Raw genomic sequence first — 11,816 nt, 5'->3', positions numbered from 1 at the left:
GAAAACAGAGGCTCCGTATATCATAAATTACGGAGAGTTATGATTGCGCAAGCAATAATAGCATTTGACAAGATTACAGCAAGACTTTCACAACAAAATCCCACTTGATCTTAGGATCAGATGAAGACTGGAGCCGAGTCGTACACAGACAATTTGCAGAAAATTGGAAATTGGGTTTACGCGGAAAGGTAATTTCGACGAAGGGTCAATTTTTAACAGTGGAATCTCCCATTTTTCATAGCTTTTGAGTTTTGAAGTTCATAGTTTTGGTTGTTTTTCCTTCTTTCAAAGTTGTTCAGACCAATATAAAAGGCAAAACGCTTGGAAGCGGGTCTGTTCTGGTGACCTCAACAAATCACCTCGTTCGCCATTAACACTCTGTCCGACCTTCTCACGATATGGAATTCCACCAACAACACGGTAACAGCGATGGTGTTTCTCAGAGAATCAACAGCCCAAGATTTGCAGGATCCATGACGCGAAGAGCTCATTCATTCAAGAGAAAGAATAGCAACAGCAGTAGCGGTAACAGCCACAGTAGCCAACACGAGATAGATGTCCAAATCAACTCCCCAAGATCTGAAAACCCAGTTTATCCTGCTTTACATGAAGAGTTGGATTCACCGTCTGGCAGGAAGCAGACCCACAATCAGAATCACCGAGTTCATGCAGGTGTTGCTCCTCTTTTCGGAAAGAATTGTAATCTTCTGAAGAAACCACTTGGATCTGTTATTGCTGATTTGGTATTACGGCAGAGGAGGCGGCTGAGAGGGTGGATGTTCTTTCTCTTCTGCGGCTTCTGCTTGTTCTTGGGTATTCTGAAGATATGCGCCAACGGGTGGTTTGGAGCTTCTGTTGAACCAGCAGGGCCGTATGTGGTTAGTCACTCAACAACAGTCAAAATTCTACTTTCTGCTTATTTCTTCTTCTCCCCCTTCCCCGAAGCCATTGGTTTGCTTCTATTACTTTATCACTACTACTGTTATTATTATTATTATTATTATAGTTGTTGGATGGGTTACTTATAATTAATTGATAAGAAATTGGATTGCTTGGTACTGATTTTGTGATCCTAGTAAAATCAAGAAGTTAGTTGGATATTGATTGCTATTGATTTTATGAACCTACTGAAATCAAGAGGTTAGTTTAATATGAACTGGCAAAATTGAATTTTGTAGGTGGGAGCACCCCATTCAAACTTAATTATTCGATGGTGATCATTAGCAAAAAAGTTTTGAAATACGGAAACATGTTCCTCCTAGAACTTGTAAATAAATAAAAACACATTGATAGGTTTATCTGCATGGTTGTCGAATGTGGGTAACTTCGTAGTTTGATTGACAAAGCGCTGTGTGTGTGTGTATGCAATTCAAACCTTGTTTTTGTTTTTTTAGGGCCAGGGGGAAGTGGTATCCAGTTTCACTTTTTTTTTTCTTCAAATGATAAATATCATTAATCAGGACTGAAGTCCTCAATACAGTCAGAATTGAGCATAAGAGGCCAACATGACCAATCATCTGAGACCGCATTACAAACAGGAAACTATGCTAGTTGATGAGCAGCCTCATTTTTGGATCAAGGAGGAGCATACAGAACATCTGATAGCTCAAAACCTTGAAGAAGCTTACTACAGTTTTCATTGAGATGAAAAATTCTCCAATGAGGGGGATGATAGGAGGAAAGGCAGCTAGTCACCTCTAAAGCATCATCCTTGAACAAAGCATGTTGAATGTGAAGTTCCAGACAAAATAAATTTGCTTCTCGAAGTCACAGGGCTTCTAAAGTTATAAGAATGGATATTGAAATAGCTGGTTTTAGGATAAAGAACATGACAATCATAGCCTCGAATCACAATCCCAATTCATCCACAACCATTGTGCATTGCAGCATCAAAATTTAACTTCACAAATGAGGGTGGAGGCGGAACCCGTCTTGGAATGGAGTAAAAAACTGCTGGAACTGAAACTTTGTCATCAACACGGGAATTGATATTAACATGGTATGCTCGCTGATGAGAATCAGCCAACCTGATAATATTGAATGGGCATTGCTTCCTACTTAACAATTTCTAGTTTCAATTTTTTAATGCTTAGCCCAACAATCATTGCTCTAGGTATCTTATTTCTCTGTCAATGATTAAATAGGTTTCATTTTTATTTTCACCCTTTTACTCTCAGTAGGTTGATTATTCTTTTATCTCCTAAAATTGAGGTTGGGAGGTGGGATGGGTAGGTAGAGGTCTATGAAAATATGTTGTGCATTAGATCGGTTCTATTGAATTATTTCAATTGGAGAAGCCTTCTTTTTGTTCATTGTCCTTGTCCTCTACTTGTAGAAGTTCTGTGAAGCTTGGAAGGTATGGGAAAATGAGTGCTTTCATGTGGCTTTACGCAGAATAATATGCAATAGTTGGGGTTTATTTTCTTCATTTAATAGAAGTTACTGACTTTATTTGGAAACGCATTGTTGAAACCTTCCTGCAACTATGGAGTGGAGACGAGTGGATTAAAATAGTGACTATCTTCTTCCTTTTTTTTGGGGGGGGGGGGGGGATGTTCTTCTCCCTTCTAATCAAATTTTCTTTATTTACCAATTCTCTCACCTCCCAAAACAAAACAAAAAAAAAAAAAAAGGGAAAGGGAGAAAATTTGATGGTTATGACTTATATATACAGAAAAACTGGAACAGTTGAGAGCAACGATTCAGCTGTGCTTCAAGAGTTCCAATCCTCAAATTCTTTCTGAAGAGCTGTCTTGCTTCCATTGCAAAGAGAGTATATATTCAAGCTTCAAACCGAATGTCTTACAAGTCCAGGTCCAGATACAGACTAGATTCCGGTTTGCTCATGTGACACTAAGACCAGTGGCTGCACTGAAGTCTAACAACAACAATAACAACAAACTCAGGCTACTCAGCCTTATCCCAACTTAATGGGGTCGGCTACATGGATCCAAACAAAACGAAGTAGTGAAAATAGAGTTCTAACCAAGAAAGGGAAAAAAAAAGGATAGGATAAGAGGGTTGGGGAAAGAGATGAGAAATGAAAAATAGAAATGACAAATGAAAGATGAGAAATAAATAGACAAATGAAAGATGAAAAATAGTAAGAGGACAGCGTCACAGCCCAGCGCGTCACTGATCGTGGCAATTCTCAAGTCCGCTCTAATACGTTCATTCCGTGCTTTATCCTTCCTTGTTTTTCCACAAATTCATCTTAGTATCCTCATCTTTGCTACACATAGCTTATCAACATGACACTTCCTAACGGCCCAACATTCTGCCCCATACATCATTGCCGGTTGTACAACAGTCCTATAGAACTTTCCTTTAAGCTTTAAAGGAATACGTCTGTCACACAGAACTCTGGACGCACCTCTCCACTTCATCCTTCCCACTTTGACTCTCCGGCTGCACTGAAGTCTAAAAGGACAGAAAATGAAGAACAGGGATCGATATTTTGAGGGAGGACCTGATAGCTTACTTTTGAAAGAAGATAAAGCCCTAGATAGTGGAATCGCAGAACAGTATCTGTGAGGCTGTAGTTGTGATTCTTGGGACTTGGGATTAGTTTACTTTTTATGTGATCTACTTTTGTCTTGTACTCTGCTGTTCTTCTTTATATTTTGATATGCTTGTTGTTATTATTTATTGGGATAGTCATATTTTATTTGTTCCTGTATTTAATTGGATTGATACTCTAAAAACATTGGGCTTGATAATTAATTTTCCAATGATTTGGTTGTATTGTCAAGTTCCAGTGACCAAGGGTGTACCGACGATGAGTTGAGTCAAGCATGTTGGTCCCCATGAGTCAGTTCAGGAAAGCAGTTTCCAAACAATGGCTCTGCCTCTATCTTTATCAGAAAGAAGCATGTTTCTACTTTGTTCTGTTCAATTAAGTATTCATCATGTCTACCTCTATCCTTTCTTTGTGTTCATCTTATCTTCATGCTTTGTTTCATGTTTTTTTTTTTCTCTTTTTTTTTGGGAGGGGGAACTGGGACAAATTATCTTCATCTTTTGCTTTACCTAATTCTTTAAGCTCTATGTTCAGGATTTGTCTGACACCCACATCATTGGTCATACTCAGCAACATGTACATAAGGAGGGTGAAAGTGATATTGAACGACCCCTAATGAAGGTAGCATCAAGAGTAGTTGACAACCAAAACAGAATACTTGAAGTAAGTCTTAGACCTAGATTTTACAACACATTCACTGTTTCACTGGTCATGTGGAAAGTACATCTGTTGCTTGATTCATTAAGTGCCTTCTTCTTTCAGTACTCAGATATTTGGTCCAAGCCCGACAGTGAGAATTTCACTGAGTGCATTGACCAGTCGAAGGGTCACAAAAGTAAGCAACCATAAATTAGATCTTTATTAATCCTTTACGCATCCATTTCAATACGATTCTAAGGTTCTCTGTTTCTCTTCGTTTGCCCTTTTCTTTTTTACAGAGCTGGATGCTAAGACAAACGGTTACCTTCTTGTAAATGCAAATGGAGGCTTGAATCAGATGAGATTTGGGGTCTGTGTTTCTTTATTCTGATGGTTCAGATCGGATACTCTTACAATGTTAATAGCAACTATTTACTGATCAATAAATATTTTTCAAGTGCAGATATGTGATATGGTTGCTGTTGCTAAGATTATGAAGGCAACACTTGTCCTACCTTCACTTGATCACACCTCCTTCTGGGCTGATGAAAGGTGTTCCTTTTTGACTTCTGTTGGGTTTGATTAAGTCATTAAATCTATTTGTGTGAAGAACAGTTTCCTTTTTTTTGATTAAGTTGTTTCAGTCAATATCATCTCCAGCTAATTTAAAATCTTGCCATCATTTAGGAAAATCTAGAGGCATCCGAAACAAAATCTAATCCATGTTTTGTGCAAGTCAATAAATCAAGTTTTAATGACTCATGTTGTTCCATTTTGCATATTGACAGGGTTGGTTTTTTGTAGCTTATTTGGTTTGTGTTAGTAATGATAATTTTTTAGTGGGATGGATTTATTCTGCTGGGTTATGTTTTCATATTAAAGAAAACTATATTTGTATGGTGATCCCCTCCTATAGTTAATTTAAAGAAAATTATATTTGTATGGTGATTCCCTCCTATATTTATTCTGCTGGGATATGTTATTATTGATACACAACTTCACTGAAAGTGGAAGTTTTCCAGGTTCATATTTCTTGTCTTGTGTTTATGCTGATCCTATAGATTGTTGAGACATTACCACCTGATTATGCTGGAATTGAACCTAATAGACTTTTCATTCTTTTATATACAGTGGCTTCAAAGACCTTTTTGACTGGAAGCACTTCATAGAGACTCTGAAAGATGATGTCCACATTGTTGAGACATTACCACCTGACTATGCTGGAATTGAACCTTTCACAAAGACCCCAATATCCTGGTCCAAGGTAAACTCCATTTATTGGAATTTATATTATTAATTTTAAGATTTTCTTTCCCTCTCTGTCTACAATTTCTCGACACAATTAATCAACAGATCAGCACTTTGAGGGGCTTTCCTGAAATTTCTTAAATGACAATCCTATATTTTTCTTTGGGATGGGGGAGGGGAATTCTGTTGGACGCCCAATGAAAGTATGTGCAATATTCTGAAAAAGTTCATTATGCAGATGGTTTTGACCATCTGGTTGATGTGATTCTAGGGTACCACCATGGAGGAGGTTGGCAATCAACCTCAATCCATGATCACATACACTGATGAAACATTTGGTGTAGAGAGGTGATGCATTGACATTCGTTGCATTCGGTGCCACCACTCCATCCTGTATTTTTCATCTTCTTGTTATGTTCTCTGAGAGACAACATAATTAGGTGAGTTGCTTTTGTTCAGGTCAGTTATTATAAATCGGAGATCCTCCCACTTCTGAAGCAGCACAAAGTTTTGTACTTCACGCATACTGATTCCCGACTTGCCAATAATGGACTACCGAATTCCATACAAAAGCTGAGGTGCCGTGTGGACTATAGGGCATTGAAATATTCAGGCCCAATTGAAGAACTTGGGAACACCTTTGTTTCGAGGATGCAAGAGAGTGGAAACCCTTATGTAGCTCTCCATTTAAGGTAAGCTATGATAGGTCACTCCCCTTAGAGCCCTTTGAGGTTATAATACATGTTTACATGTGTAATTTATTAGTCACACGGCCAGTTGGTCCGACTCAAACCTGAATAGGAGTGATCCACCAGACGTTTACTTTATTTTAGGACCTCAGGTTGAGCCGCAGACCTGGTCTGATGTTGAGTTGATTGTCTCAGTTAATACAATCAAATTTTTTTGAATTGTTATTAAGCAGGCATTTGGTTGTGAAGTCAAATTCGTAAGGTTTTCTCCTTTTCTTTTTCTCTTTCCTTTTGCAAATGTCATGTTTAGAACTATTTAATATTTGCAGAATTAGTTAGATAAGACATAACAGACCCAGTGAAATATTGTCAAAAAACACAGGCCCAGTGAAATGTTTTGAAGGGTAAGTTACATCATAGTTACCTGTCACATATAAATACTCCCAGGTTGGTTTTTCATTTAGGAAAACTCCTAAATATTTGAATCAACAATCCAAGATTAAGATTGGCCTTGTGAGTGATGTAGTTCCCCAAGTCAAGAAATCGGTGAAAGTACATGGGAAAAATCATATAAACTAATGAAAATGTTGTGAAGATCGTAACTTTTTGGGAAGAATGTAGAAGTAGCCTGTACCAACCTCTGATCTACTGTTTAAGGATTCAAGGGACAAAAACCTACCAATGATTTGTCAACAAATGGCTCCAAAATCATGGAAGGCCAGTTTCTGATGACTAGTGTTTCTAAAACGTTGATGACTTTATGGAAAATATACATGGATTGAATTGTTTTGCTCTTGACAATGAGTTTTAAATGGAGTCTAGCGCTCCCTAACATTCAATGCATCTCTGCATATGTTCATCATATTCATTAATTACTTGTCTTTCTCTCGGTTTGGACTTGAATATGACCAAAAACTATAATCTTGTAAGATGGAGAAGATCTTATGCTAATCTCTGACCTCTTTGCTTTTCTATTTAAGGTATGAGAAGGATATGCTGGCATTTACTGGCTGCAGTCATAATTTGACAGCAGAGGAAGATGAGGAGCTCCGGAGAATGCGTTATGAAGTTAGTCATTGGAAGGAGAAGGAGATTGATGGGTCTGAGAGAAGGAGGCTTGGGGGTTGCCCAATGACTCCTAGGGAGACTTCCCTTCTGCTCAGAGGTTTGGGTTTCCCATCGAATACCAGGATTTATTTGGTGGCTGGGGAAGCTTATGGGGATGGAAGCATGGAATATCTTACGGATGATTTCCCAAACATCTTCTCCCATTCTACTCTTTCTACGGAAGAAGAGTTGAATCCTTTCAGAAATCACCAGAACATGCTCGCTGGTTTGGACTATGTTGTTGCTCTTCAGAGTGATGTTTTTGTTTACACCTATGATGGGAATATGGCAAAGGCTGTGCAGGGTCATAGACGCTTTGAGGGCTTCAAGAAAACCATCAGCCCAGACAGGTATACTTCTTTTCAACCTTTTCCTTTCCCCTTTATTCTATTCACATTTTTCTTGAATTGAATAACTGTATAATAATGTGATAGTATTCATCTATGATGTTAGAGCTGCAAACATACATCTAATTTGGGATAATTAAAATTTGTATATATCATAGTTGTCAAGGCATCGCCTAGGTGTCCAGGTGCCTTGGTTGCCTTGGACGTAGCTTCTTGCGTCCAGGGTTCCTCCAATGCCTTGGGTCGCCTAGGCGCTGTGACAACTATGATTGAAAATGGTTCAGCCTATTTATAAGCAGATGTTCGCTTTGGAAATAATTATTGTGTCAATGTTTACCAAAAAAGAAATTGAAATTTGTCAAAAATAGTAGCTTAGGTTCATCTATGATTGTTTGCTGAGTTGCAGTGAAATTACCCTTTGGAAACTGGTGGGGAGGTCCTTTTGAGAAATCATTTGTTAACTCAGATGTGCATGAGGCTGAGAGGGAGAAGGGAATTTTAGTTAGCAACTTTTGGTTTGTCATTGGAAAGGTTATTTCAGGATCACAGGGTTTGTGAAGGAAAGATGAGATTTTCAAGATTAAATGCAAATATGCAATAAAGTAGGTGGAGACATTTTTTGTGACAAGTGAGATTTTCGATTCAGGGCTGTGAATCTGCAGCATACCACTTACCGGTATTGTTAAGGTATAGCTAGAAATCGCCACTTAATGAGTGGTTACCATTTTGGAGATCATATATTTATTCTGAGTAATGTTAAGCTGCTATTCAAGAATGAGAGCGTATTAGAAACTAAATTATGTGTATTCACATATATTGTCAATTTTCAAACGAGTACAGTTTGGTTTTTCTTGGTGTTTTTCTCATTTCCTCATTGTCTGGTAGGCTTTTGTACATTGCTAACTTCTGTAACCAATGCAGGCAGAATTTTGTGAAACTTGTTGATGAACTTGATGAAGGAAAGATCTCTTGGAAGAAATTCAGTTCAAAAGTGAAAAAGCTTCACAAAGATCGAATTGGGGGTCCATATCTCAGGGAGCCTGGAGAGTTTCCAAAGCTGGAGGAGAGCTTCTATGCAAACCCTCTTCCAGGATGCATATGTGGAAAATCACCTAACAAGAAGTAAGATTTAATGATTATGGACTGCAGTCTTCTTTCATGACAGGAACCACATCAAAGCCAAGCAAAGGCAGAAGAAGGGTTCCTGGCATGGTTGCGGATATATTTTTTTAGAGAGAGGTGAGCTTAAAAGGCCATCCAGAAGGAAATATCGCCTTGTGTGGGAAATCATCTAAAAGGAAGCTGAATGGAACCAAGAGATGGATGTGTTCATTACTTCCAAGAGGATGAACAGAATACATTTACTAAAGTTGAAGCTCCAGAAACTGCAGATCAACATTGCAGTAATCACATGGAGTAGGGTGCATTGTGTAATCCTGTTAATGTAGCTTGGATAATTTGATTGGGGATACAAAGGGATGGCTGGGCTGTGTTTCATTTTATCTTCATGTAATGAGAAGAAGATAAAGTGGAAAATGATCATTCTTGCGCTGCCTTACAAATGAAGTGCTCTCAGTTTCTTCTGGTTTTATTTTATAAAGAAATATGATCCCAGCACCCAAACATGTGGAGAAATGAAATATAAGAGGTTTAAGTAGTGTGATGAAATAGGTTATGGAGGTCTCTGCTCATTTTGTACTGGAAACTACTTGGAGCTGCCTACACCATACTCCAGAAGCCAATACCTCGCAAGTGCTGAAGCCCGTTGAAGAGATGGGAGGGGGAATGGATTAGTTGAATGTATGTGGTTTTTATATTTAAATAAGGGAGAACGAATCCTCTCTCTCTTCTTCCCATAATTAAAAAGTTTTTTTTTTTTCATTTACAAATTGATTAATGATTTAATTGAATTAGTCTTTTTTTATTCCCTTAATTTAATTAAGGGTCTTAAATGAGTTGTCCTAATTCAATAGTTAGAAAGATGCTTGCGTGGAAAATGCACCCCCTACAAGACCAAGTAGAGTTGTGTCTCCCTAAAGATTATTACCACCCTTGTCCATCGAAACGTCATACATAGAAATTCTGAACAACTAAGGGTTTGTTTGTTAACATTTTTTTGAAATATTTCTGTTGTCCTTCTGTTCATTTGGAATAACAAAAGAATAGAATCTTGTTTAGTAACAACACCAGTTCATTTTTATGTTCAACTTGAACAAAACTGTTGAGAAATAAATAAACAAATTTAAATTTGTTCAACAATTTATAAACAAAAGTGAATGAACAAATTTAATGAACCTACTCTTGAACAAAACTGTTGAGAAATAAATAAACAAATTTAAGTTTGTTCAACAATTTATAAACAAAAGTGAATGAACAAATTTAATGAACCTACTCAACCCTCCACACCCGTAACCTCTCTCTCTCTCTCTTGTATGTGCACGTTCTCTCTTTGATGCTGGTTTTGATTGTTGGGTAATGATTACAACATTTTCTTTATTAGGCTTAAAAATTTTCACTTCCCTTCTTTTCCCTTGAATTCCCCTTGCAACCAAATGGAACCTTAGAGATTTAGATGTAAAGCAAAGTGAAATTTAATAATCAAATATGGGATGATTTGGAGTTAATCACACGGATGATTAACCAGAGACATTCAAGATGAGGTTCCTTGGTGTAAGTTTTTCACTAATGATATTGTTTTGGTGAATGAGACAAAAACATGAATTAATGCCAAGTTGAAGTTATGGAAATCAACCTTGGAATCAAAAGGTTTTAAGGTAAGTAGACTGAAGAGAGAGTATATAGTGTGTGTAACCCAACTTGGCATGAGTTACATAGAGGATGATGAGGTGGTGAAAATTGATGAGAGAGAGAGATTCCGCAGAGCGATTATTTTAAGTATTTGAACTCAGTCATAAATTAAAGAGATAATATAAATGATGATGTTTTATAGAGAATCAAAATAAGATGGATGAAATAGAGAGGTGCGTCTGGAATGTTGTGTGATCAATGTATTCCTTTAAAACCTAAAAGGAAAATCTTTTAGAACAATCATATGACCGACTATGATATATGATACAGAATGTTGGGCTATAAACAAGCATCATATACTCAATGTAGTGGAGATGAAAATATTAAGATGAATGAGTGACAAAACTAAGAAGGATAAAGTAATGAATGATCATATTAGAGTTGATTTGGGAGTAACTCTGAAACATGATAAGCTACAAGAAAGTCGTTTGAGGTGGCATAACAACCAACATAGGTCTTTTTGTTTTCTTTTTATTTTTTTGGTAAAAAGCAACAACGGTCTTTGGATGCTCTAATACAAAAGAATGATTTGATTCATATTGAAAGAACTAAAAGAGCCGAGGGCGGACCTAAAATAACCTTAGGAGAAGTGGCGAGGAAAAACATGTATAGCTTGGGCCTTGTATCAAGTATAGCCTTTAATAGAGCTGATTGGAGGATAAGGATCCATGTAGCAAACTCCATTTAGCTGGGATAAGATTGAGTTGTTATATCAGCCGATGTGATCGATACGATCAATCCAATAAAAAAGTGCGTACCTAGTGCTCAAGGCTCCCACCACTGCGAGGTCTGAGGGTTATAGTGTACGCAACCTCCACTACAGGGTCTGAGGAGAGTCATTATGTACGCAGCCCCCAACTTCATAGAGAGGTTGTTTTCAGATACTTGAACCCATGACCGCTTGGTCACAATGGAACAACCTTACTGTTGCACCAAGGTCCACCATATACCTAAATCCATATGTAAGAAACCCACTTCCATGTGTTTTTTCCTCCCTTTTTGGTTAAACTTTTTTCTTTTGTCAAAAAAGAGTCCCCACCCCCCCCCCTCCCCCTCCCCCTCCCCCTCTAAGTGGTGTTTTTTATTTTTTTGGTAAGACTCTAAGTGGTATTAATGAATGTTTTTATTAATACATTAGTGGTCTAAGCATAGATTTTTAACTAGGGAAAAAAATAGCTGCCTAGTTGCACAACCCCCGCACCCAGACACAGGAGCACATGAAATTACCACTCCAACTCCGGTGAAATAAAAAATCCCATCCATGTTGATGCTCTTGTGTGTGCTTTCGTTGACTTCCGTGCTGGTGCAAGGGCCACGCAACCAGGCAGCAATCTCTTGCCCAATTAAGTAATACACGGTTACGTCGTTTGAAATACCTATCAGCACTTCCTAAATCACTTTTGTACCCAGGTCCCTCCCCCCCAAACCCAGATACACAGAGAGAGAGAGAGAGAGAGA

General features: G+C 37.8%; 1 protein-coding gene across 1 annotated transcript; it reads left to right on the top strand.

The window, feature by feature from the left end:
• Positions 1 to 273: 273 nt before the first annotated feature.
• LOC122668882 (O-fucosyltransferase 35) lies at positions 274 to 9,112 on the top strand. Its single transcript, XM_043865447.1, has 9 exons — positions 274 to 878; positions 4,055 to 4,183; positions 4,283 to 4,355; positions 4,459 to 4,529; positions 4,623 to 4,711; positions 5,291 to 5,423; positions 5,867 to 6,099; positions 7,077 to 7,553; positions 8,472 to 9,112. The coding sequence occupies exons 1-9, from the start codon at positions 399 to 401 to the stop codon at positions 8,674 to 8,676; spliced, it is 1,890 nt and encodes a 629-aa protein (XP_043721382.1). The 5' UTR covers positions 274 to 398; the 3' UTR covers positions 8,677 to 9,112.
• Positions 9,113 to 11,816: the final 2,704 nt, after the last annotated feature.

The sequence above is a fragment of the Telopea speciosissima genome, chromosome 7 (assembly GCF_018873765.1).
Source record: "Telopea speciosissima isolate NSW1024214 ecotype Mountain lineage chromosome 7, Tspe_v1, whole genome shotgun sequence".
Lineage (NCBI taxonomy): Eukaryota > Viridiplantae > Streptophyta > Magnoliopsida > Proteales > Proteaceae > Telopea > Telopea speciosissima.
The sequence above is the reverse complement of the archived record's forward strand: the minus strand, read 5'-3'. Positions and strand labels throughout refer to the sequence as shown.

Coding starts and splice junctions, on each gene's coding strand:
- LOC122668882 (XM_043865447.1), top strand. CDS start 399: ATGGAATTCCACCAACAACACGGTAACAGCGATGGTGTTTCTCAGAGA. Junction 879..4,054: donor AACCAGCAGGGCCGTATGTG/GTTAGTCACTCA, acceptor CTCTATGTTCAG/GATTTGTCTGACACCCACAT. Junction 4,712..5,290: donor TCCTTCTGGGCTGATGAAAG/GTGTTCCTTTTT, acceptor TTTTATATACAG/TGGCTTCAAAGACCTTTTTG.